Source organism: Crocodylus siamensis, chromosome 10 (assembly GCF_052110815.1).
Source record: "Crocodylus siamensis isolate JL-2025a chromosome 10, ASM5211081v1, whole genome shotgun sequence".
Lineage (NCBI taxonomy): Eukaryota > Metazoa > Chordata > Crocodylia > Crocodylidae > Crocodylus > Crocodylus siamensis.
In genome coordinates this window covers 21,893,566-21,915,149 of record NC_143404.1, presented here as the reverse complement: position 1 = coordinate 21,915,149, position 21,584 = coordinate 21,893,566, and the positions used below count along the sequence as shown (strand labels likewise).

Below are 21,584 nucleotides of genomic sequence, written 5' to 3'. Positions count from 1 at the left end.
CTATGTTCACAATTTGGTAAGAACAATGTACTTCTATGATGTAACAGAGCAAAATACATAGATAGTGTACTGCTCTTTACAAAATATTTCTGTTATTATTTAAAGCCAAATTTTGCTCTTAGATATACACTGATAATCAATGTCAAATAACTTCATAAATGTAAACTGGAGTTACTCTAGATTGAAAACAGTGGGCCTATGATCATAATCTAGCCATTACATTTTCTTTGTGCAATTGTTGCAGCCATTATTAAAAGAGAAATAAAAATCCTCTGGACTCTGCAATTACAGTTGTTTGTTCCATTTTTATATGTGCTGCTGTGACTACAAAATGCAATAGTGATATTGCACTGTAACACTATAAAAACTCCTAAATGCTGCAGAAGAATAAAATCTTGGGTATCCTTAAAAATAATTTAAAGTATTTGTATATGATTTAAACTCTTTCTGATCCCTTTTTGCCTTCCCTCTTAGCGACATGTCTGGGAGAACAAAAACTCAATATAATGGAAGAGTTTTTTTATTGGTCTACTTGCTTTTTCAGTTAAGGGGTGCAGATATGTTGATGTTCCTAGGATGATCTTACAAAGGGTCATTAACAGTCTGAATGGAAGCACTCTGCTTTCAGCTACCCAAAGATGCTCGTTAAAGGCACTGGTGTAATTTCAGGAAAACAGGGAACTGCAGGGAAGCAAATCCTTTATACTGGAATGACATCCAGCTGTAGTACAGTTGGGGAGAGTTGTTAAAAGATAGAATGAGACTCCCTTGCTGCCTAAGCTGTATTGTTTTGTGCCCTGGGGAAAGAGATACTTGAAAGGGGGGTGGGGAAAACAAGCGAGCAAACAAACGATTTTCAACAAAAACATCTCTCTGGTGTGTAATGATTTTCATCAAGATGCTGACAAGCCATGCTAGGAAATAACACCAATTAATCTCTTTTTCTCCCATATTGCAAAAGCTCTATAAAACTCTTTGTAAACTAAAGGAGACACTGCCCACTTGGAAAATGGACCACAGCTCTTGGGCAAAGTACATTTAAGTCAGAGAGCTGATAGGGCCGGGGATCTACCCACACAAAACTTTCAGGATTTTGGAGCCTTTCCACTACAGATGATTGTAAAGATGAACCAATGTGATTCAATAAGCATCTAATGGCCAAGCTGCTTTCCTGTGCCACAGATTTTGAGTCTGGTTTTGATAGCCTGAAACAAATGTGATTATGGTGACCGAAAAATAAATAAAAGGTGGGGTGCTTCTTTCAAGGCACAGATGAGTTCCCAGGTTGTTGCTGTCATGCTCTGGAGCGCAACACCCAAAGTTTTGTACTTCACTCAGGGATCACTTGCAGTTGACAGAATCAATGTGCCAAAGCGTTTTCAGTTACCTGCGGTACAGAAGAGTGCTTCCTCTGAAACCAATGTAGTCCCTCTAGCTTTACACTAATTAAGTTGAGGTTACAATTCAGCCTATTGTATATCTTACGGAAACCAAAGGACTCTCAGGATTTCAGTGGAGTTGTCTGCATGGTAGCAGTGTGGAATTCCTCCTTCATTTTTTAGATTAAATAGTTTTGTTTGGGGATTATGTTAGAACGGGGCGGGCAGTTATTTTGGGCTGGGAGGCCACTTCCTGAGTTTTGGCAAGCCGCTGAGGGCTGCATGACAAGCAACCTAGGGCAGATAAATATTAATTTTCTAAAATTTTTAGGGGCCTCATGGGCTGGATAGGATGGCCTGGCAGGCCTCATGCGGTCCCCCAGGCAGCATATTACCCACCCCTGGGTTAGAACCTCTGAGGAAAAGAATTTGACTAAGCATGAATTTGAACAAAATTAACTATATTGAAGGCTGAGGGAAACTTTTGAATGATTTTTGCAGTAGACTTAATTAGATTTAGAATTTTGGAAAATTGAATATATTCCTCATTTTGATGGGTTTAAAAGTTTATGCAAGCAACTAAAGCTTTTAATTGGATTTTTGAAATTTTCATCTATGCCAGCTCTTAACACTGAATTTTTTTCACTACAAATGAATTTTGGGTGAAATGTCATGTTGCTATACTACCCATGGAAGTATTAATGTCAATCACTTACAGGCAACTTTCGGTAACGTTCACTAAGGAGCATGGTGATTGGCACTATAAAAACAGAAGACAAAAGAGCATTCCTATTTCCACACATACCCTAAAATCCTAATAGTCACAGCAAAAAAAGCATGGTGAAAAAAAGGGTTTTCTTCTCCATGAGAAAAGATAGCACAGAATAGAAAACCACAAAAGCAGAGCCAAGGGCACAGGAGAAAGAGGGGAAAAATAATTAGAGGATATTTTTTAAACAAAGAGAGAACTTGATGGTTAGTTAGAATGATAGTGAGAGAGATTTTTTTTTTCTGTAAAATATGTTCATGGATAATACTGGCAGACCCAGTTAAAAAAAGACAGACAGAGGAAGAGTTAAAGAAGATATAAAGCTCTAAGAAATTATTACTTATGAATACAGAACAAGAAGAAATGTGCCTTAAAGCAAACAGAAAAAAAATAAAAAGAAATGTAAGAAAATGTAAAGAGAAGACTTAGAAACAGACAAAGAATAAGGATCTAAAGAAACTGGGAAATAAAAGAAGGGAGAGAGTCCCAGAAACAGCCAAAAAGCAAAAAAAAAAAGACCCAAACAATCAAAAAAAGGAAAGCTTTCAAAAGACAAGCTCTCAAAACTACAACAGGAAAATAGAAGAGTGCTATAGAATATATATCTGCTGCAAACCAGGTGTGATTTCAGCACATACAGAAAGACCAGAGCTAGCTTTAAATTAATTAGCTCAGGTAATAATAGCAGAGCCTCAACAGCACAGAACCTGACACAATTTGCAAAATCCATCTGAATAGTTAAATGACTGAACATTGTGTTCTTGATATGCTGCTACTGGTACCTGAGCTAACTAGTTTAAACCGTGCTCAGGCTCATCTATATGAGCTGCAGTCACACATTGAGCTGCAGTGTGAAAATATCTATAGTGACAAAGTAAAAAGCACACAGCCCTCATCCTCCTTTTCCAGAAATCTGTTCCTTAGAGACTTTCTAGAATTTACTACGTCTTCTTGCAACAGGATTACTCTTTAACAGAATATTTTTCCCAGCATGCCTTTCTAGAGTGTGACCTTTAAATCTGGCAGTCAAGCAGCTGCAGTTGTCTGGAAGCTGCAGTTCCTCCTTCAAAGTGGTGAGTGCTCAGTGGGTTATTCTGGGGTTTTCCTTACTTATTCCTAAGGGGAATGGCTTAGTCTTGGAAATGATGGCCTAACTTTTCATTTAAAATCAGAGACCACTGATGGGACATCTGGCCTCTGCTAGAAGGGAAGTATGCTTTTTTCATGCTCATGTAAGTGTTACTTTAGAGATCAGGGGATTTGGTTTGCAGTTTATAATATGTTTCTGGCTGGTTTTGTTCATTTTCTAGATCTAGGTGTTTATTACTGGTAGATGGGTTTCTTAAGGACAGAGCTGTAGGGTGTGTTCCTGTAGATGTTCTGGTAGTTGGCTGCTGTTTACTGTTGTAAACCACTACAGAAGGGAACCTTATTTATTGTACTTAGTTTTACGCTGGCTTGTGGTTGAAGCCCTTGAGAGAGCAACTTGACAAACTTGGGTTTCAAACTTTTGTTTGCTGTAGTGATTCCTTCAAGGGAAAACTTCACCATATTTAACTTTGGCTGCACGACTACATAGATCTCAAGAGCAATGGGAGCAACCACGCTGACCTAAATAAAGTCCTAGCACACTGAAAGAGCCATAGGGAACTACCTTCTGTAACTGGTTTCTTTGGCCATATACTGTGGCAGAAGCATTTGATACACAATGTGCTTTTGGAGATCAAACCCTATGAGCATTTGTTGGTGCTGTCACCCAGTCAAAAGTTTAAACTGAATGATCAGGAACTATATAGCCATATTTCTCTGAAGTTGGGACCTCTCTCTCCCCAGTGATGCACACTAGCACTTGACAGTAGATGTAACTTTGAGAAAGCTCTGTAGTTCTTCATCCACATTTGACTCAATACAAGTGAAATGTCACTGAGAGAGAGGAGAATGAGGCCTGTCATGCTAGACTGTAAAACTTCTGAAAACACTCTCTGCGAAACAAGGAAGGAAATGAGAAAAATCATGTAGCTCACTGGATTTTAATATTTGATTGAACAATTGCATCTAGCTTAATGTTCTCTTGCCCAGCATTTTTTTTAAGTGGCTTAGAAAGCAAATAGGAATGTAAATCATCAAGACTTCCCACCAAGCCTCCTTGTGCCATTTTATACTACATAGGTGCCACTGTATATTAAGAATGACCCGGTCTTGAGATCTACAGCATTATACAATCCCTTGTCTGTAGGGTATATAAGACTCCCCTCCAGGCAAATTATGATGTTTCAGTCATAATAGCCAAGTCCTTCTCAAATGTCATGACATTTGGAAAGAAATGACTTTCTTAGTATTAGCTTAACATTTACAAATCTATTCTGTTTTTATTCTTGAAGCTTATATTATTAAGGATTCCTTAGACTAATAAAAATGCTTTGTATAGACATCTAGATGTACTTTCTTCAAATTTACTTACATTTTAATTGAAAGTTCAGCTGACCTTTCCATTAGTCACTTCAGAATTACTGTTAAACTAAAGCAAAAGCTAGTATACATACTTCACTTTCCTCAAAGCTTGCTTTTCTTTTGTATCTCATTTTATGCAATCTTGGTAAAAAAGCTGTAAATTCCTGAGTTGTGATGCATAACAGTGTTATTTTGTTTCACAACTTGTATGAAAGTTTAACTCCATGTTTAAGGCTTAGCTGGGGTTCATTTGTATGTTTATTTTCTCTTCATTTGTATTCCCAGAATGTCATGGATTATTATTTAACAACACAATAAAAATAATATCTTCACTGAAATAGACTTTGGCTTATAGACATAAATCTCCTGTTGGAGATAAGGATGAGTTTGTTGCTACTCCAAGTTGGAAGAGCAACAGGCTTTCTTAGTAAACTTAGCTGTTTATTTGCTAAATTGTTTGGGGTATACCTAACCTGTTAGTCTAAGCTGTTTAAACACAGTAATACAGAGCTACTGTAGGTGGGTACTTGAAGACTTGAAATGGGGTGAAGGATAGCCTTGCTGGTAAGGCACTAGACGGGGATTTGAAAGATTTGGGTTCTGTTCACAGTTCAGCTACAAGTTTTTCTGGGTGACCTTGAGAAGTTTATTAGTCTCTCAGTTGCTCGTCTACAAGTAGAAATGCTAATGATCTCTGTTTATAACAGAGGAGTGCTGAGTGGCGACATTAGTTCAAATATGGGATCATTAACAAGTCTGGGATGTAATGAAAATATTTAAAAATCAGTGTTTTTTTTAATGAGAAGAAAAAGCATCTCTGCGCCTTGTTGACTCCCTTTCTTAAAACTCTAGTTCTGTTGCTCCTTCCCCATGTTCTCACCAAGACTGTTTTTATGGAAGTAACAGACGCCAAGTTTACTCAAAGTTTAATTCTTCTTCCTCCAGATGACCCACTTCTCTTATGCTCCTGCAATCATCTGTCCAATACCTGCTCTCATTCTTTTGAATAGTGCCCTACCAATTCTCGCTATGATTAGGTCCACATTTATTATTGCCTCATATTAGTACCTATAAAATTGCTTAGAGCACGAATTTATGGTTAACAGCCTAATATTTCCTTTTATATTTTATGAAATTCAAATCTGAAGGATAAGATCTCAATTTAAACCCAACAACAACAAATAAACTGCTTCACTTTCTGAAGGTAGTACACTAACTTCCTTGATTTTTGAGTTGATGTGACTTGGTTATATAACCTCTGCAGACTAAAAATCACTTTAATATTGTTCAATTGTTTTGCATTCACTACTTTGGCTGTCTCTTCCTGTATGATGCTTTATTATCAGAAAAGTGAGCAATTACCAAGACAATCTCGTCCTCTGCCGGTACAGTTGCTGCTGCTAGTGTTGCTGCCCCGGCTGCCTTCCTCATTGCTCGCTGAGTCTGAAGATTGGTAAAGTAGTTGACAGCTGCAAACTCGATAAGTGCAGAGAAGACAAAGGCAAAGCACACAGCTATGAACCAATCCATGGCAGTAGCATAAGATACCTTGGGCAAAGAATGGCGGGCACTGATGCTTAAAGTGGTCATTGTTAGGACTGTAGTTATCCCTTTACAATAACAAAAACAAAAAAGGAAATTAGAAATTACTAACCTGTATTGCTTTAAAATCCATATAAATACAGGGTTTTAACTTCCTATTGTTTCACTACCACCCTTCCAACCTGCTAATTTTATAAAATTGCTAAATACTGCTTATGCTTAAAACCATTCTTTATAAATCTAACAGTTCTGAATAAACTGCCCTAATTTGCAGAATGGATTTTCACAAATGTTGGGCAGATTAAAACTGACACTCATCTACTGAACAGTGATACTTTCTTGGTCATGTTGAAACACAGGCATATAATATTCTGTCTAAAGATTCAAAAACACGTACTTTTACCTAAGACTTTATAAGTGCCGTCTATAACAAAAGCCTATGTTAACATGCTGTGGTCTAGGACCATATCGTTTTATCTCTTTTTCTCTTAGGTTTACCTAAGTAAAACAGAACTGGTCATTACATAAATTCTAGTGAAATCCACAGGAAATTTGCATGGAAGTCAGTACTAGTGGTCTGAAAGTCTTCAACTAAAAACAGGAAGAGCCTGAGGGATGGCCCCAGACACAGAATTTTTAATGTTGTAGGAAACTGGGGCTTTTTAAAGTGTTTGTAAAATGGATTAATGACATATTTTATATGATTAAGTGCCCCACATCTCACCCATTCCAGAGAGGTAAGGATAGAGAAGACCCCCGTAGCCTTTAAAGACTACATCTATTCTAACAGGACGTGTGGATCAGGAACCTTTCACCTCTTTGTTACTGAACGTATGCGCCCTAAGCTTTTTTTTTCATTTTCATTTTATTTGAAGTGAATGTATAGTAGTGCTCGTATGCATTCTCTACAGATGCAGAGTGCAGTGTCACTGCATACTGATGTTAACATCTCGCTGAACCATCAGGACAGTGTGACTTGATTATTTTAAGGATTTCTTTGCAGCTGTCACATGATGTGGCTTGCCAGCTGTCTGAAGATAAGAGTTGCTATTCCAATATCATCATCTAACATGCTTTAATAAAAATGCAAATACAAGATGCCAGAAAATAATAGTACCTCCAGTTCCCCAAATCTTGCATATACTTTTGTACGTCAGGCTTATTTGTACTTGTTACATTTTAAGGCTAAACTTCTCTGCTGAAGTTTTTGAGATGATGAGATTAGAACAAGGCCATGTGCTATTCAGTAATAAAAAGATGTATTCAGTATCTGAATAAAAGGATACCATGACTAGAATTTAAACTTAGGAATCTTCTGGATCCCTGTTGGGAAGGAATGAATTATGATTGTAAGAAAATTCATTATTCTATGTTTTGGATTGCTGAAACCTTTCTTATCTAACAAAATGCTAAAATATAGTTGGGGAAAAGTATAATCAATGTCTGCTTATCTTTGCCTTTAAGTTTGAATTACTTTTCGGTAATTTTTAGAGATGTCAGTTAACATTCCTGTTTAAAGTGAATTGTCCTCTATTAACTGCACCATACAAATCTTCCCCTACTTAAGTTTTGGCAGTGTTGGAGTGATGTTGTAGCCAAGATAGTCCAGGAACTTTGTTTTTTTTTTCCTGGATAATGTCATATTAAAAAAATGCATCCTGACCTGAAGAATGCACCACATTCCAAAACTTGGCTAAGTCTATTCTCCCCTTGCAATTGATACAATTAAAGATATCACCCACAAAAACCGTTGCTTCCTACATCTAAGATTTTAATAAATATACTGGATCAACAGTAAATGCTGGTTCTCAATTGGCTATGCAAGCAAGGAAACAATCTGAGCATATCTATCCCTGCATCTGTTACTTAAATATTCAAAAGAGGGATTGCTTGGCAGGGTTTGGAGGCAAGACGTAGCACATAAATAAGAGCAAGAGTAAAACAACCTTGCGTATGACCTTTAATGGAGCACATTTAGATTTAAGCCTCTTGGTCCACTCAAGTCTGAGGGTAACATAGATGGTGAAGGGCGCATAGGTAATCCACTAGTTTTTTTGTTTTTTTGTTTTTTTTTTAGAATACTCAGGTATAAACCCAAGGGAATACTGTTTTCCCAGAGCCATTTCTATCTACTACTCTGTGGGTGCATCTATATGTACACTTTCTTGTGGATTTGGCTAATTAGCTCCACAGTAAAGTGTCACCATCTACATGTGTGGCCCTATTAGGGCTCAGTAAATTAATGAACTCTGCTTTAGGACAGTACTGTCTTGGAAAAGTATTATTCTACAATGGAGTCTAGTGCACCAAAACACATGTGTAGACAGTGACTAGGGTTGGCTGGGACTACCTGCTGGTGAGCCCTGCACTGTAGACTCAACATGCTGTGGAGGGGCTGGCTAGGCATGAGAAGTTGGGGCAGAGCAGCCCTGAGATGGCAGGCTGACTCCCCAGGATGCTGTCAACCAGGGCTCCTCTACCCTGGCTCACTGTGCTGGGGTTCTGGGTGCCCATGTAAATACTGCACCCAGGAGCAATAAACTTTGGCACAAACTGTGCTTGAGTTTATTGCTATGCATTAATCGCATCGGGTGTGCAAAGTGGGCCCTATTTGATTCGGATTCAGCCTGAACTGGGGACAGCAGTTCGGTTAGTTGATTTAGATCACTGTCCTTGATTAGATTCATCCGAATCCGAACATGAAGAGAATCAGCGATTCAGATGTAGACACAGCTTTAAACGTTTTTTTTCTACATACCTTGAGGTAGCAGGCGAGGCTCATGATTGCTGCGATGCTGGAGTACATGCAGCATCCCACCGGAGTGCGGGGGGTCCTCCACATGCTCACTGGTGAACCCAGAAGTGGCCCAGAAGTACTTCCAGTCCACTTCCAGGTCTGGGTGCTCCTCTGGACCCAGGAGGCACCAGTCGCCGAGCTGGGTGTGGGTGCGGGGTGGGGGCTCCCTAATGTATTCCCCAGCCAACCCAGAAGTGGACTGGAAGTGCTTTTGGTCCACTTACGGGTCTGCTGCCAAGCATCCTGGGGAGCCACCTGTCCTTCTGTGGGACACTGCATGCGCCCCAACATCACAGCACTCACTAGCCACTGCTACCTAGAGGTATGTAGAAAAAACATTTAAAGCTGTTTCTATGTCTGAGTCTCTGAATTGATTCAGAGGGTTCCACTTTGATTCGGAGAGATTACATGATCCTCAGATTTGATTCAGATTGAAGATTTCGCTACTGAATCGGGCTGAATCTCCACCCAATCGAATTGAGGACCAAAGCGTCTCATAGCCCTAGTAGATGAACTCTGTTTCACTTGCAATATCCTTGGGTACCCTTGATTCAGTTCCATCATAAGCCCATGGCATTTTCTGTAGCATGTAAAACATTGTAGTCTATGGAATTTTCTCTGAATAAAAAGTATAGGGCAACACAGTAACTGAGAAAAATCCTCCTTACTCTCTTGAAACTCCCAAACTCTGCTGAATTTATTAGATTGAGGCATCTGAATATGGGGTAGGAGATTGACTTAGTCCTTTTCATAAAAGAGTTTAGGGTTAGCATTATTCATTTTCAGCAAAACCAGGGAGAGTGCTCTGACTTTTAATAATTGGAACTCTTGGGGAGGTGATATCTTTTATTAGAGCAACTAGATAGTTGCAAAAAAAATCTTTATTTGCAAGCTTTCGGGCATATGTGCCATTCTTCAGGCATAAGAGAGTGCAAAAATTGTAAAATTTCTCTCAGGTGGAAATGAAAATTCATATTTCACAGGAAAGCCAAAGTAGTGTAAGATTTCCCGGTTGGGAAACTTCATTTTATGCAAAATAGGCTCAGATAAAAGTTTGAGAAGTCTGTTTACCTCAGAGTTATCTGATGGCAAGCAAGACGTTGTATTACACTTCTTTTTTGTTATGATGTTTCATATTTCACTGGAGGATGGGTGATGGAAAGCTCTCCTGGGTGAAGAATTTCTCTTGTGATGAGATTGCTCTGTGAGCATGCAAATATGGCTTGAAACAGAAGGCTGGAGCAAGGGTGTCAGTTTTCAAGTCTCAAGGTGTTGTATTTTGCTTCTTTCTTGTAAAATTATGAAGTTTTCATTTCAAAATGGCTCATCTGTGATATCTGCCGTGTTTCAGAGATACAGGAGTTTTGGTTTTTTTTGCAACTGTCTAGTTGGTCTAATAAAAGATATAATCTCCCCAAGAGTTATTATTAGTTTTGCCTGCAAACCAATATGGCTCCAACCTGCATTTTTAGTGTTTCCCAAAGAATTTTACTTTGGGGCTTTTAAGGGGGGGGAGGGGAGGGGGGAAGGTAAGAGGTCATAAAAAGCATCCAAAGAGGGGAATTTTGTAAACATAAAAACAAATTTAAAGCCAGGCTTGTTGAGTAGACCAAACAGGTCCAAAACATTGGGTAAATAATATTAATTTAACAAAACAGCATATTATGAATAACAGTCTGGAGACATTCCAATACGATGCCCGATATAAAATTCCATGATTAACCTTTTCATATTCATCTGAATGCTTTACAAGTAATTTCTAACCTTTCAAATATGGCATTTCACCTGGCAAGTACTATGATGTCTTATGATGGCCAACTGCAGTCAGGATTGCAAGAATAAACAAGCTCTAGTGCTTTGTATTCAGCACTTGTGAAGATTTGGTAAAAAGCGTTCAACAGCCCACTTCCAGAAAAACATCCATGAATATCTTTACACATATCAACACTTCTGCTGAAATCAAGGTAGGTGAGCATGTTGGTCCCTTTCTTGAGGCTGGGTAACTAGAAATATATATGCTTCTTTTTGTCGATTTGACTAATCATTTAAGCACAGCGAGCATATTTCTGCAGTTGTGGTACAGATTTCACAATCGGAATATGCTCTGTACAAAGACTTCAGGACTAGCTCAAATGACATTATAGCACTTTACATGGAGGTGATTAAGTGTGTCGGGCGAGGTGGATCTCACAAAAGTTATGAGATTTTTTTTTTCCCCCTCAATTTTTCATTGCAACTTTTTCCCAAACTGTAGTTATCAGCATCCTCCTGCCTAATTTCACAAACTGATGAGTGGGAGTTTTTGCCTTTGATACTGGCTGCAGCATGGACCCCCAGCTCAGTAACAAAATAAAAAGAAGAGTCTAATTGACTACAGTCAAAGTCATAGTTGAGGCAAAATGTGCAGTTTGAAAGTGCACCCTTAACCCAAGCCTCTGGAAAGAAAACAGTCCAGTGACACGAAATATAGGCAGAAAGGAATACTAAGCCCTGTTTTTGTCAGACCTTGCATATGATTTTCAATTGAGTTTTCTAACTTAATGCCGTAGATTCTTTTTCTTTTTTTTAACTTTTTTTTAATCAAAATGTTGGCTTCAACAGAATACAAATCAAAGCAAACTTCTCTTAAAACTGACTGATGGACCTTAACTTTGAAATTCTCCTTTCTTGTGTCCATGGAATGTCTACAAACATTAAGCACGAGAAGCACAAAATAACAGTCAAGACTGGCCTTGCACACTTTCTGAGAATAAACTTTGGTCCTAGTGGGATTTTTTTGTTTTACATTATTTATTTGACTTCATTTATTTTTGTTCCTTGGGACCTCTAAGCTTTCTCCTTTGCTACATCAAAATAATCCCCATTGGACTCCAGCAGCTCTGCAATAAAGTGGATTCAACACAATAAATGAAGTTCATGCTTAAAATAAGATCTGCTTGCCAGTCATGGTTTCTACTGGATCAGATCCTTTGCTGATCCAAAACACAACTAGACAGGGCTCCTGTTGTGATACCTGGAACACAGGAGTGAGTAGGAGTAGCCTTTTTCCCCTTACAGAAAGAAATAGGGCGCCTGAAGTGTGTATTTGCCTAAAACAAACAGCCAATGAAAGTGATGGATAAATGGGACATGATGCTGGGCTAGTGTAGAAATTTTAATTTGTCTTACCAAAAACTGTTCTGGCTGGAACAGACTCCTTATTAATCCAGAAAGACACCTGAGAGAGAATGACTGTCATAATGCAGGGAGTATATATCTGTATCATGAAGTAGCCCATCTTCCTTTGCAAGTGGAAATAAACTGTCATTATTACGTATTCACCTGTTAGAAGATAAGTATCTCAGCATTATTTTTGACAACATATGAAAGAATATTACTGTAGTAAACCTCAGAAGGTCTTAAACTATAATATGCTGTCTTTTGACGAAAGCAATAATTGGCTTCCTTCTATATGATAAAACTTAAGTGATCAATAAAAGCTAAACTGAATCAACAGAGAGAGACAGAGAGAAAAGGGGTGTTGTGGGTATTGTTTTAATGTTGTTCTATGAAAAGCAATGGTTTTGAAAGTTACTTACACTTTGCATCTTTAAATACCATTTCTCTGCCTCATTTAAAATTCTATGCTTTCAGCAATTTTAGATTTGGGGCTAACAGAGGAAGAGTTTGTTGTATGTAAGCATTCTGCATGAGGCTACATCTTACCTGTGTTGGATTTCATTGTTTCACTAGACACTGTTTGTCCTATAAGATCATACTGGAGGAGACTAGAAGACTCTTGTGGTACTTCTACTGAATAAAGAGGTCCCTTTTTCCATGTGTAAATGATTTCACTTTTTGGATAGGCATCTAATTTATGGAAGAAAGAATGGGTATTATTAATTGTTCAGTAACAGCTATTGGCTATATTATAACTGTCCTGCTGCTCAAGTACACAAGGAGACCTGAGCCCTGCCCAAAAGAGCATCAAATCTAATTAAAGGCCAAATATAAATAATAAGCGGAAGGGGATTTATATGATGAGGATAACATCTTAGCAATTGCTTGTGAATTTCAACCTTAATCCTCATGACATGACCACATTGATCACAACATCTTTTAGCATTTTTCTGCATTCAGGTTCCTTAAGTGAAGATGTGTAATGGCAACAGACTTCCTAGGCTACATGAAATGCATTCATGTAACATCTTCTCATACAGACTTGAATCTATGAGAGGAACAAACAATACTGTCTAAGGTATGCCATGAGAGCTGCCGGCATTGTACCCCATGCCTATGTACAGGTCAGTCACATAGGAGCCTAACTACAACCTTACAAGGTTGTATGTAACTACAACCTTAATTTCATTTGTTTTCATAATGGTAACAAGCCTAAAATACAATTTTTTAAACCCAAATATAAATTTTCAAAGCCAAAACTTACAGCTCCCAAACTTCAGTGGACAAGCATGTCCGTCCATAGGGAAGTTTACCAGTCGCATAGGACAATCGGCATTAATCGTCAGTCTAAAATATAGTAATTCACATTAAAATTACCTGGTACTTGGTTACATGATTATCAGGTGAAAACAAGTTAAACAGGAAACAAAATAGGGACTTACCTCATTGTATAGAGAATAGTTCCATTCTGCATAATTCTGAAAAGTTTGTTAGGGGTAGTCATGTTATGAGCAATTGACTTTTTTCCATTTCTAAAAAAGGTGTCCGGTGTCCAAATCTTACTGACCATCAGATTGTTCAATTTAAGAATTTCTGTTGGCCCACCAAATTTCAACCTCTCATCAATCCATGTCTGTCGAAAGAAAACATCCATTGTGTATTCCTGTAGGAAAATAAACCCATTATGGGTGAGGGTCAGCAATGGTGAGCTACTGTATATACAGTATCTCCGTTGGGGGGGAGGGGAGCAGGTGCTAAGAGACCTGCTAGCTACTTTGTATTTACCACTTAATCATTTAATCTTATTACTATTAAATAGTTAGGGAAAAAGCTACTCATTACAAAAATGTCCTAGGTTCTTACTGTCCTAAGGAATAGTTGTAGATTCATCAGTGAACAGAAAATTTGATGTGAATAAAAAGAATGTTCATTATGCTCTCACAAGACATTGATTGAAGTCAAATGACTGAGGTTCAAAGAAACACAAGTATCTAATTTTGTATGTTTTACAACTCTGCTAAAACAAGCCCACAGTGCTCACTTATTGAAAGCATCCTTTGGTACAGTACATCTCATGGAGCTTACTGTGCATACCTAGAACAAAAATCTCACAGTGGACTAATGGCAGAAACATTCTAAGTAGCAAAATTACACAACATTTATTAAATGACCTCCTAATACTCCAAAATGATTTTTGCAAGGAGCTTTTTCGTAGTAATGACCAAAACATTCACAAAGGCGTACCATAGTTAGGCACTGTTACGCAGGAGTCCAGCTGGAGCGTCAAATGCCTAACTTGATACACCCACACTGGAAAATAGTCAGCTAATGTGTTCAAGTAACAAAACAGACACGTAACCAGAAACTGAATACAGTCCCCAGAATGAAAAGATGCTTCATGATTATTTGGCAGTGTGTTTTCTCAGATGATCTAAACCCTTGCTGTACATTTCGCCCTGCATTATGGCAAGTCAGTTTTTCAGGTCTGCAGCTACCTGTGTTTGGATGCCGTCAAATATAGCATGGGCTCTTTTGTTGAGAAAAAGTACTGGGTGACTGCTTTAGTCTTTCTGAATCACTGCCCATGTTGTTTTACTACAGCATGCCTATCAGTGTGCTGCCTAACACTCAGCCCCACTCTAAATCAGTGCATCTTTACATATATGCCTATTCCATCCATACTGAACATATTGCAAACCAGCACAGAAATAACTTCTTCCACCTTCTTTGCAAAACCATCCAGGCTTTCTTAGTTGCACCTGTCCACACTACCTGACTCTGGACTGATTTAAGTTGTGACAAGAGCTTGAAGTAACCCCAAAGTCTTGCTGAGATTGGCAGAATTAAACCTAGTCAACTGCTAAGCTCAGTAAACTCAGATAGCACCATAAAGCCCAGGGAAAGTGAGCTATTTCATGGCTTGTGGGCAGAGAAGGGGGCAGGAATTTGCATGTTCTTGATCTCCCAGTGGGAAGAAGTCTGGATAAGTCTTACCATCTCCACATCTGACACGGGACCAAAGCTGGTCACATAGATGTCCGTTTTGACTTCAGTCACAACCCCTAGAAGATAACCAGAACAGAGATAAGAATGGCCGGGGCAGAGCCAGAAGCAGGGGGAATGTGTTCTGGCTTGTGGATTTTACAAGCTCACCCCCGGGCAGAGCCAGGCTTCAGAAGAGAAGCCTTCCTACTTGGATCTGCATCACCCAGTGTATTACAAAGCAAACATGTCAAATCAAACAACTTAGATTGCCCACCAGGCAGTTTGTGCCAAGTCAAGGGGGTAGAGGTGGTGGGGGCACCATTTCATGACTGGATACATGTGTCCCCCTGTGAATAGCCCCATTAAAGAGTTGCAGAAGAGCCAGCAAGTTGCTGCCTTTCTGCAGAGCAGCTGTGTGTTCAAATCTCCCTTGGGGTAGGAGAAGCAAGACACCCACACCTGGTTTCCCACGCCCCACTGCTTCATAAATGCAGTGGTGTTAACATTCGGGAGGAGGCAGGGGAAGAGACGAGAGCAGTAGCTAGGGCCATGGGTTTTCCTCTACCTCCAAATCCAGGTCGGAGCCTGTTGTCATAGCCATCCAAGAGCTTGTCCAGAATGCGGGTGATGTTTTCCGAGTACACATTGATGTCCTCACTGTGGCTCCCCAGCGCCTCGTCTACACTGCAGACAGGGGAGTAACTGCCATCAGCCCGCTGGTTCTTTGCTTGTGGGTGACCTTGCAAGTCGCTACCCCGTGCATAGCAAGAGCACAGCATGCACCATCTCCCTTCCCTGACCCAGACATGCAGGGGACTAGTGTGGTGCTTATCTAGTCCCCTGGACAAATTTACTCACCACAGTGTGATGCAGATCCAAGAGATCAGTAAATCCATACCTTGGTTCCAGCCTCTGAAATGTCCTAGTCACCCGGGGCAAGTTTCAAACCCATTTTCTGCCCCTCCCCTCTCTCTTTTCCCAGCAAGTCCAGCGTTTGATGATCTAAAAGTGCAGGTAGAGTGTCGTGGTTCTTCCTTTCCTCTGCTTCTCTTCCTCCCCCTCCTTTTGTATGTGTGGGCGTGTGGAGTTGATTCCTCTGCTGAGTTCTAGCCTCATCTGACTGGTTCATTTGGAGAATTAGAGTTTGAAAAGATGGGCACGGTCGGAGAGCAGTGACAATAATCAAATAAGGCATTAGGGGAGATTAAAAGGAAGCAAGCCACTGCTAGTTTTGGCATGGAGTTAGCAGGGCCCCATTAGGAAATCTGGAAGCACGCTGGCATCTTGCTGATAGAGATTATGTTAGGAATGGCCTCAGCTTGTGCTATTTTTGTGGTTCACAGCTATGACTATGCAACTCATGCATCATTAGAACCTTAAGAAGTCTACCATTTTTCACTTAGCTGTTTTCTGACCTTTCCCAACATGTTTAAAACTACGACATGGGGTTTAGAAGCCCAGGGTCTTGTACATGTTTCAAAAGGCTTTAAAAAATAAATACTTACCTTTATATTAGTGACCTGCATAGAGAAAGTTTCTGGGACTTGAAGCCAGGACACTGGCAAGCATGCCACTTCTGCTATAATTGGACTTAGGTGCTATTATCTGCCAGTATATCATTACTAATTTTGTAATGGTAAATACTAACTGGATCATTAGGATCACACCCTTCAGTAAATGCCTTAATATAACTAGCCCAAAAGGAAAGCAAGATCAGGCCTCTGGAGGTCTTTTAGTAACGAAATTGTTCCCTGTAAAGCCAATTAGTTGTTCAGGATCCATGAGATTTTAGCTCTCCTGTAAACAAAACTATTGGATGTGTTTTCTTTGCTAATAGTAATAGACAGGAGAACAGGTTGGTGGACCAAAGGAGCTTATTTTTTCTGTAAAATTTTATTTGCATAAAATAAACCTATGTCACTGAGCTCTGAGTAATTATGTTTAAGTTCCCCTTGAGAGGCACAAAAATGCATTGAGATTCCATGAGTTGGGAGTGAGTGTTCATTTGAATATTGTCAAGTTCTTTCCTCTGAAGTTTTGGCTTCGACACAATGGGAAAATCCTATTAAACACAGATAACATGGCTACAAGCATGTGACCAGCAGGGATCTTCTATGTCATTAAGTCCAGTTTCCTGATATCATCACAGCCATGTTGTATAATCTGCATGGCCCTACTTGGTGGCACATGGCCATGGTTCTGGCTTCCTGTGGCTTTCCAACATGAGTTGGTATCTTCAGGGGCCTTTGGGCTGTGGAGTAAAAATAATGACTTCCAACAATATCAAGACTCTTTTTTGCATGAAATTACCATGCAAGAATTGCACTAACCTAATTTACAAAATGAGGCTATTCAGTATTAAACTATGTGGCCAGGAAAAAACAGAAAATTAAAACAGTCATGCCACAGGATCATATTCCATCATTTGGATTTGGTTTGGGATTCCAGGCCCACCATTTTGAAACTCTGCCTCCATTTCTCAGATACAACTCGATTGTATTGATACGTTTTTGGCAGCTTCTGTGCACGGGTGCTCTAATTGACATTAATGGCTTATACCCTTTTAACACCACTAATACCATTTCTTATAGATGCTAGATGCTAAGGTCGGAAGGAACCTCAACAGATCATTGAGTCTGACTCCCTGCCTAGGCAGGAAAGGGTGCTGGGGTCAGCACTGTTGGCAAATATATATCCATTACTTGTAAACATGTAATGTTTGTCTTAATTTTTTCATCCTTTATTACACTCTTTACAGAACTATATATGTGCTTGACTTAATAAGGATCCTTCTAAAATGGTGTCCTTTCACCTTTTGAATAGGAAAAGGAAATCATTGTTACAGAACAAAAGTGGAAGTGCTTAATTGCACTACTTGCACTTGCAGAAATTATAAGATAAATGGAAAGGTGAGAGAGGAAGCCAGAATCTTAACATTTTCAGGAATACCACATACACGCCCATGGGTTTTGGAAAGAGGGATGCAGGTGGTATGGTATATTCTCCCGTAACACAATCCATATTTTTCTCCAATTAAAAAGAAACTAGAAACTTAACTAGTATGTTAGGGGCCTAGGAGCGTATTGTTCAGTTTGTGAGCAAAGCAAAAACTAGTATAACTGAATCTGCAGGGGTAACTGCTACCTCCAGGGAGGGGCAGGGACGTTATACCAGTAAGGTATAGCTGTTATTCACCCCCCACCGGCCTGGCCATGAACACAACAGTTCCCTGTATCCCCTACGAGTCACCCTGACACTTTACCATAGCCCCAAAGTGCTCCTTCTATGCATTGCTCTGGCCACGTCAAATGTCCCTTGGTTAACTCTGTTCCCTGTTGTCCCATATATCCTCATGCTCAGCCCCACTCCTACTCTGTCCCCTAACTGCTCCCACAAATCCAGTGCATCCTGCAAAGATTTGTTCCTACCATGCCCCAGCCCCTGGACCCTTTCTCACTTCACTGACACCACAGTGAGCCCCCCCAGCCCTCCTGAGCATCCAAACCTCAGAGCTCCTCACACCACCCCTCTAGCCCCCAGGCCTCCTTTGCCCATGATCCCTTTTTCTCCCAATCCTCTTACACTCCATTTCACCCCCACAGATCCCCACCACCCTGCTCAGCCCCAAATATCATCTGCCGGTCATGCTCCCACAGGCCTCTGGTGCTCATGACTTCCATTCACCCCCTCAGGACCTCTGGGAATCTTTTCCCTGATGTGAGGGGAGGAGCAAGGGTGGCAGGGGGCAGTTACAGCTCTGCCCCTGATTGCTTCTCCCCTGCCCTCATCACAGCAGGTCCGTAAGTGGCTTCCACTGCCCTCCACCTCCAACACAGAAACAGACATCTGGGGAGAACTTGCTTCAGCTGCTGGCAGTGCCCAGGCCCAGGAAAACCAATTCCTCTCTTCCCCTGATTGTCATCTGCTGCAATGAATAACCTAGGAAAGGGTCAGTGTAGTAACTTATGCCTTTGCCCCTAGGAACAAAGCTACCTAGGAACCGGTTCCTAAATGGCAGCCCACCTTTACTGGGCATCCTGTGGGGTGAACAGAGAAACATTACATGTGGATAACAGGTGGGATAGTTGTAGTTCAGAGGAAGATCAAAGGATTTAACACCTATGGAGTGCAGAGATCAGCAGAAATAGAGTAGGGAATCATGAACCGTGAAGTCAGTTAATTCCCTCAGCTCCACCTGAATACAAACGCGACTGTCAATGGAGCTGGAATCCAAAGGAGGGTGCAACCATATCCCTAACCCTTCTCCCAGGTCTGCTGCTATATATAGCAAGCTATATAACATCCCTCATCACAATGCTGCAAATAATTCTTGTTTTAGAGTTCCTAGAAAGGCGAGGTATTTGCATAGAGGGCTTGTATGTGAGCAGGGTATTCAGAGCAGTTAGGTGATCTCTCGCTTAAAAATATATATAAATGCATTATTTGCATGTGGAAGAAGGGGAAGAGAAAGTTTCATGGACTATAACAGGCAATGAAGATGTGGATGCCCCTGTTTATGTGTTCACTCCTACATAAGCTATGGAAAAGTCCTGGGGGCAGATTTTCACCTAGATCCTGTTAAAGTTTCAAATCTTTTTTTCTCCTTGTGTTCTCTTAATCTTTTGACCTGGAATTTCCAAGAAGGAAGCAGAGTGCCCCTTTGCTCTGCGGGTCTCAAAACTTTGAAGCAGATGATTCTTTTTATTAGTAATAATAGATGGAAGTATTATGTCAAAAAGCATTTCCTCCCCTCTCAAGAAAATAAGAGCCAGGCTTTAGGCCACCAGATTCTGGATTTTGAAGACTGAAGTTTGTAAACAATTGTGTTCTAAATGAAAATGGCCTCTGAATGGACAATTCATTAGGATGACAGCTTTAACTGACTTGGGCCAGGGTTAGGAAAGAGAGCTAGGCATAGAGTCAAGAAATGAATTTCCCTGGGATGACAAGGATCTCATGAGAGTAATGAAAATATTGATCTTGGAAAGGTTTTGCTGGCAGCACAATCTCTCTGTGCATAACTAGACAAACACTTTGGAAATTTGGTAAGAAGAAATGAATTGACGCTGGGAAATGGTTTTAAATGGTCTACTCTACGTGGTCTAAATGTGAAGCTTTTGGATAGCAAAGTTAAAGAGTGAAACTACTAATTCTGTTGCTTAATGGAATGCCATTAACATGGCAATGAAAGATAATGCTTCTGAGTCATTTAGGGAATACTACTGAGAGGCGATGATTTCTTTGTCTACCTACTGAAAGTGCATGAGATGCTTAAATGTTTGCAGAACAGTTCGTGAGAGGGAATTTTTGGAACAAGACCCCTATTTGAAAATATATTTAGGCTAGTCTTTCCAGAGCATCACTCTGAATACAGTGTGCCTACAGAATTCCTGTTAAGTGTCCAGTATTTGCAGATACTAAAATGCTAAAGGTGGCTAATGTGGAAACTGTTAATTTCTCAAGATAAGAGGTGCCTATCTTCCCCCTACCCGCCTCCCACTCTCCACATTTATCTTGCAGAGAAATGGCCTGTGTAGCATCTTATGTAAGGGGAAGAGGTGAGATATTTTTTAAGGTCAAAGAAATAATTTATTTCTAATGCTGAATTAAAAATGAACAAACTTTTTCATGAACTGCCCATTTTTCTTTGTTCAAACCCCTTGAGACTTCAGATCTTTTTAGCATTATTTTCTAGGAAAAAGAACTCCATCTACCTCTTGCTACACAAGGGAAACTATACTAAAGATTGAGGTTCACACTTGTAAAGCTCTGCATATATGAGTGGTGTCCCTACCATCATACCTTTATGCTACAAAGCAACCTTTATAACTAACCTAATTGCCTTTCAGGGTTGGTCTGGGGCAAACTCAGAGTGATATATAGTACCATCTTATGTCACCTTTTTCTTAGCCCTCAGTGCAGACAGCATGGATGACTCATTCTTGCACCAGTGCCATATCAGCACTGTGGGTAGCTGGCACAAAGCAGAGTTGGCTTGAGGACTCAACAAGCATAAAAGTAGATTGTGTGTCTTGTGTGAAGCACAACTCAGCCAAAAATTAAGATCTGTTTCCCTGCATACACATACAAGTTGGAGCTATGTGTCTGCAAAAGTATATACATGTGTAATTTCCTATCTTTTTATGAAAAATGCTCAGATATTGAGTCTTAGTTCACAAAAGACTGAGCTATAGATTTTGTTTTACATCCAGAATCAAAGGTCCAAACTGAGGAAGACAAATCTCAGGCGGGTTTGAAAGCATTGTTCAATGTGAAATTCGGAGTAAATATTTCCTCAGAGGAGAAAGACACCTCTTTTGGCAGACACTTCTGTGAAGCAAATTAAATTGCTCATTACACATTTTTGAAGGACGCAGGACTGACTTCTCATTTAGCAGTTTTCATCCTAATGACATCAGAGACACCTGTGACATTAGGAACAACCAATGCAACTGACATGCTGCACAATGCAGTGAAAGAATTATTGCCTGGTTTTCTCACT

At 39.9% G+C, this 21,584-nt stretch overlaps 1 protein-coding gene across 1 annotated transcript in view; it reads right to left on the bottom strand.

The window, feature by feature from the left end:
* Window positions 1-16,161, bottom strand: part of GABRA6 (gamma-aminobutyric acid type A receptor subunit alpha6) — a 32,399-nt gene extending 16,238 nt beyond the window's left edge. Inside the window, exons 1-8 of the mRNA XM_090064429.1 lie at window positions 15,941-16,161; window positions 15,648-15,766; window positions 15,092-15,159; window positions 13,540-13,760; window positions 13,362-13,444; window positions 12,644-12,787; window positions 12,107-12,259; window positions 5,962-6,209 (exon numbers count right to left, since the gene is read on the bottom strand). Coding sequence (XP_089920555.1) covers window positions 5,962-6,209; window positions 12,107-12,259; window positions 12,644-12,787; window positions 13,362-13,444; window positions 13,540-13,760; window positions 15,092-15,159; window positions 15,648-15,766; window positions 15,941-15,978 — 1,074 coding nt within the window. The 5' untranslated portion in view covers window positions 15,979-16,161. The remainder of the gene's footprint in view (window positions 1-5,961; window positions 6,210-12,106; window positions 12,260-12,643; window positions 12,788-13,361; window positions 13,445-13,539; window positions 13,761-15,091; window positions 15,160-15,647; window positions 15,767-15,940) is intronic.
* Window positions 16,162-21,584: the final 5,423 nt, after the last annotated feature.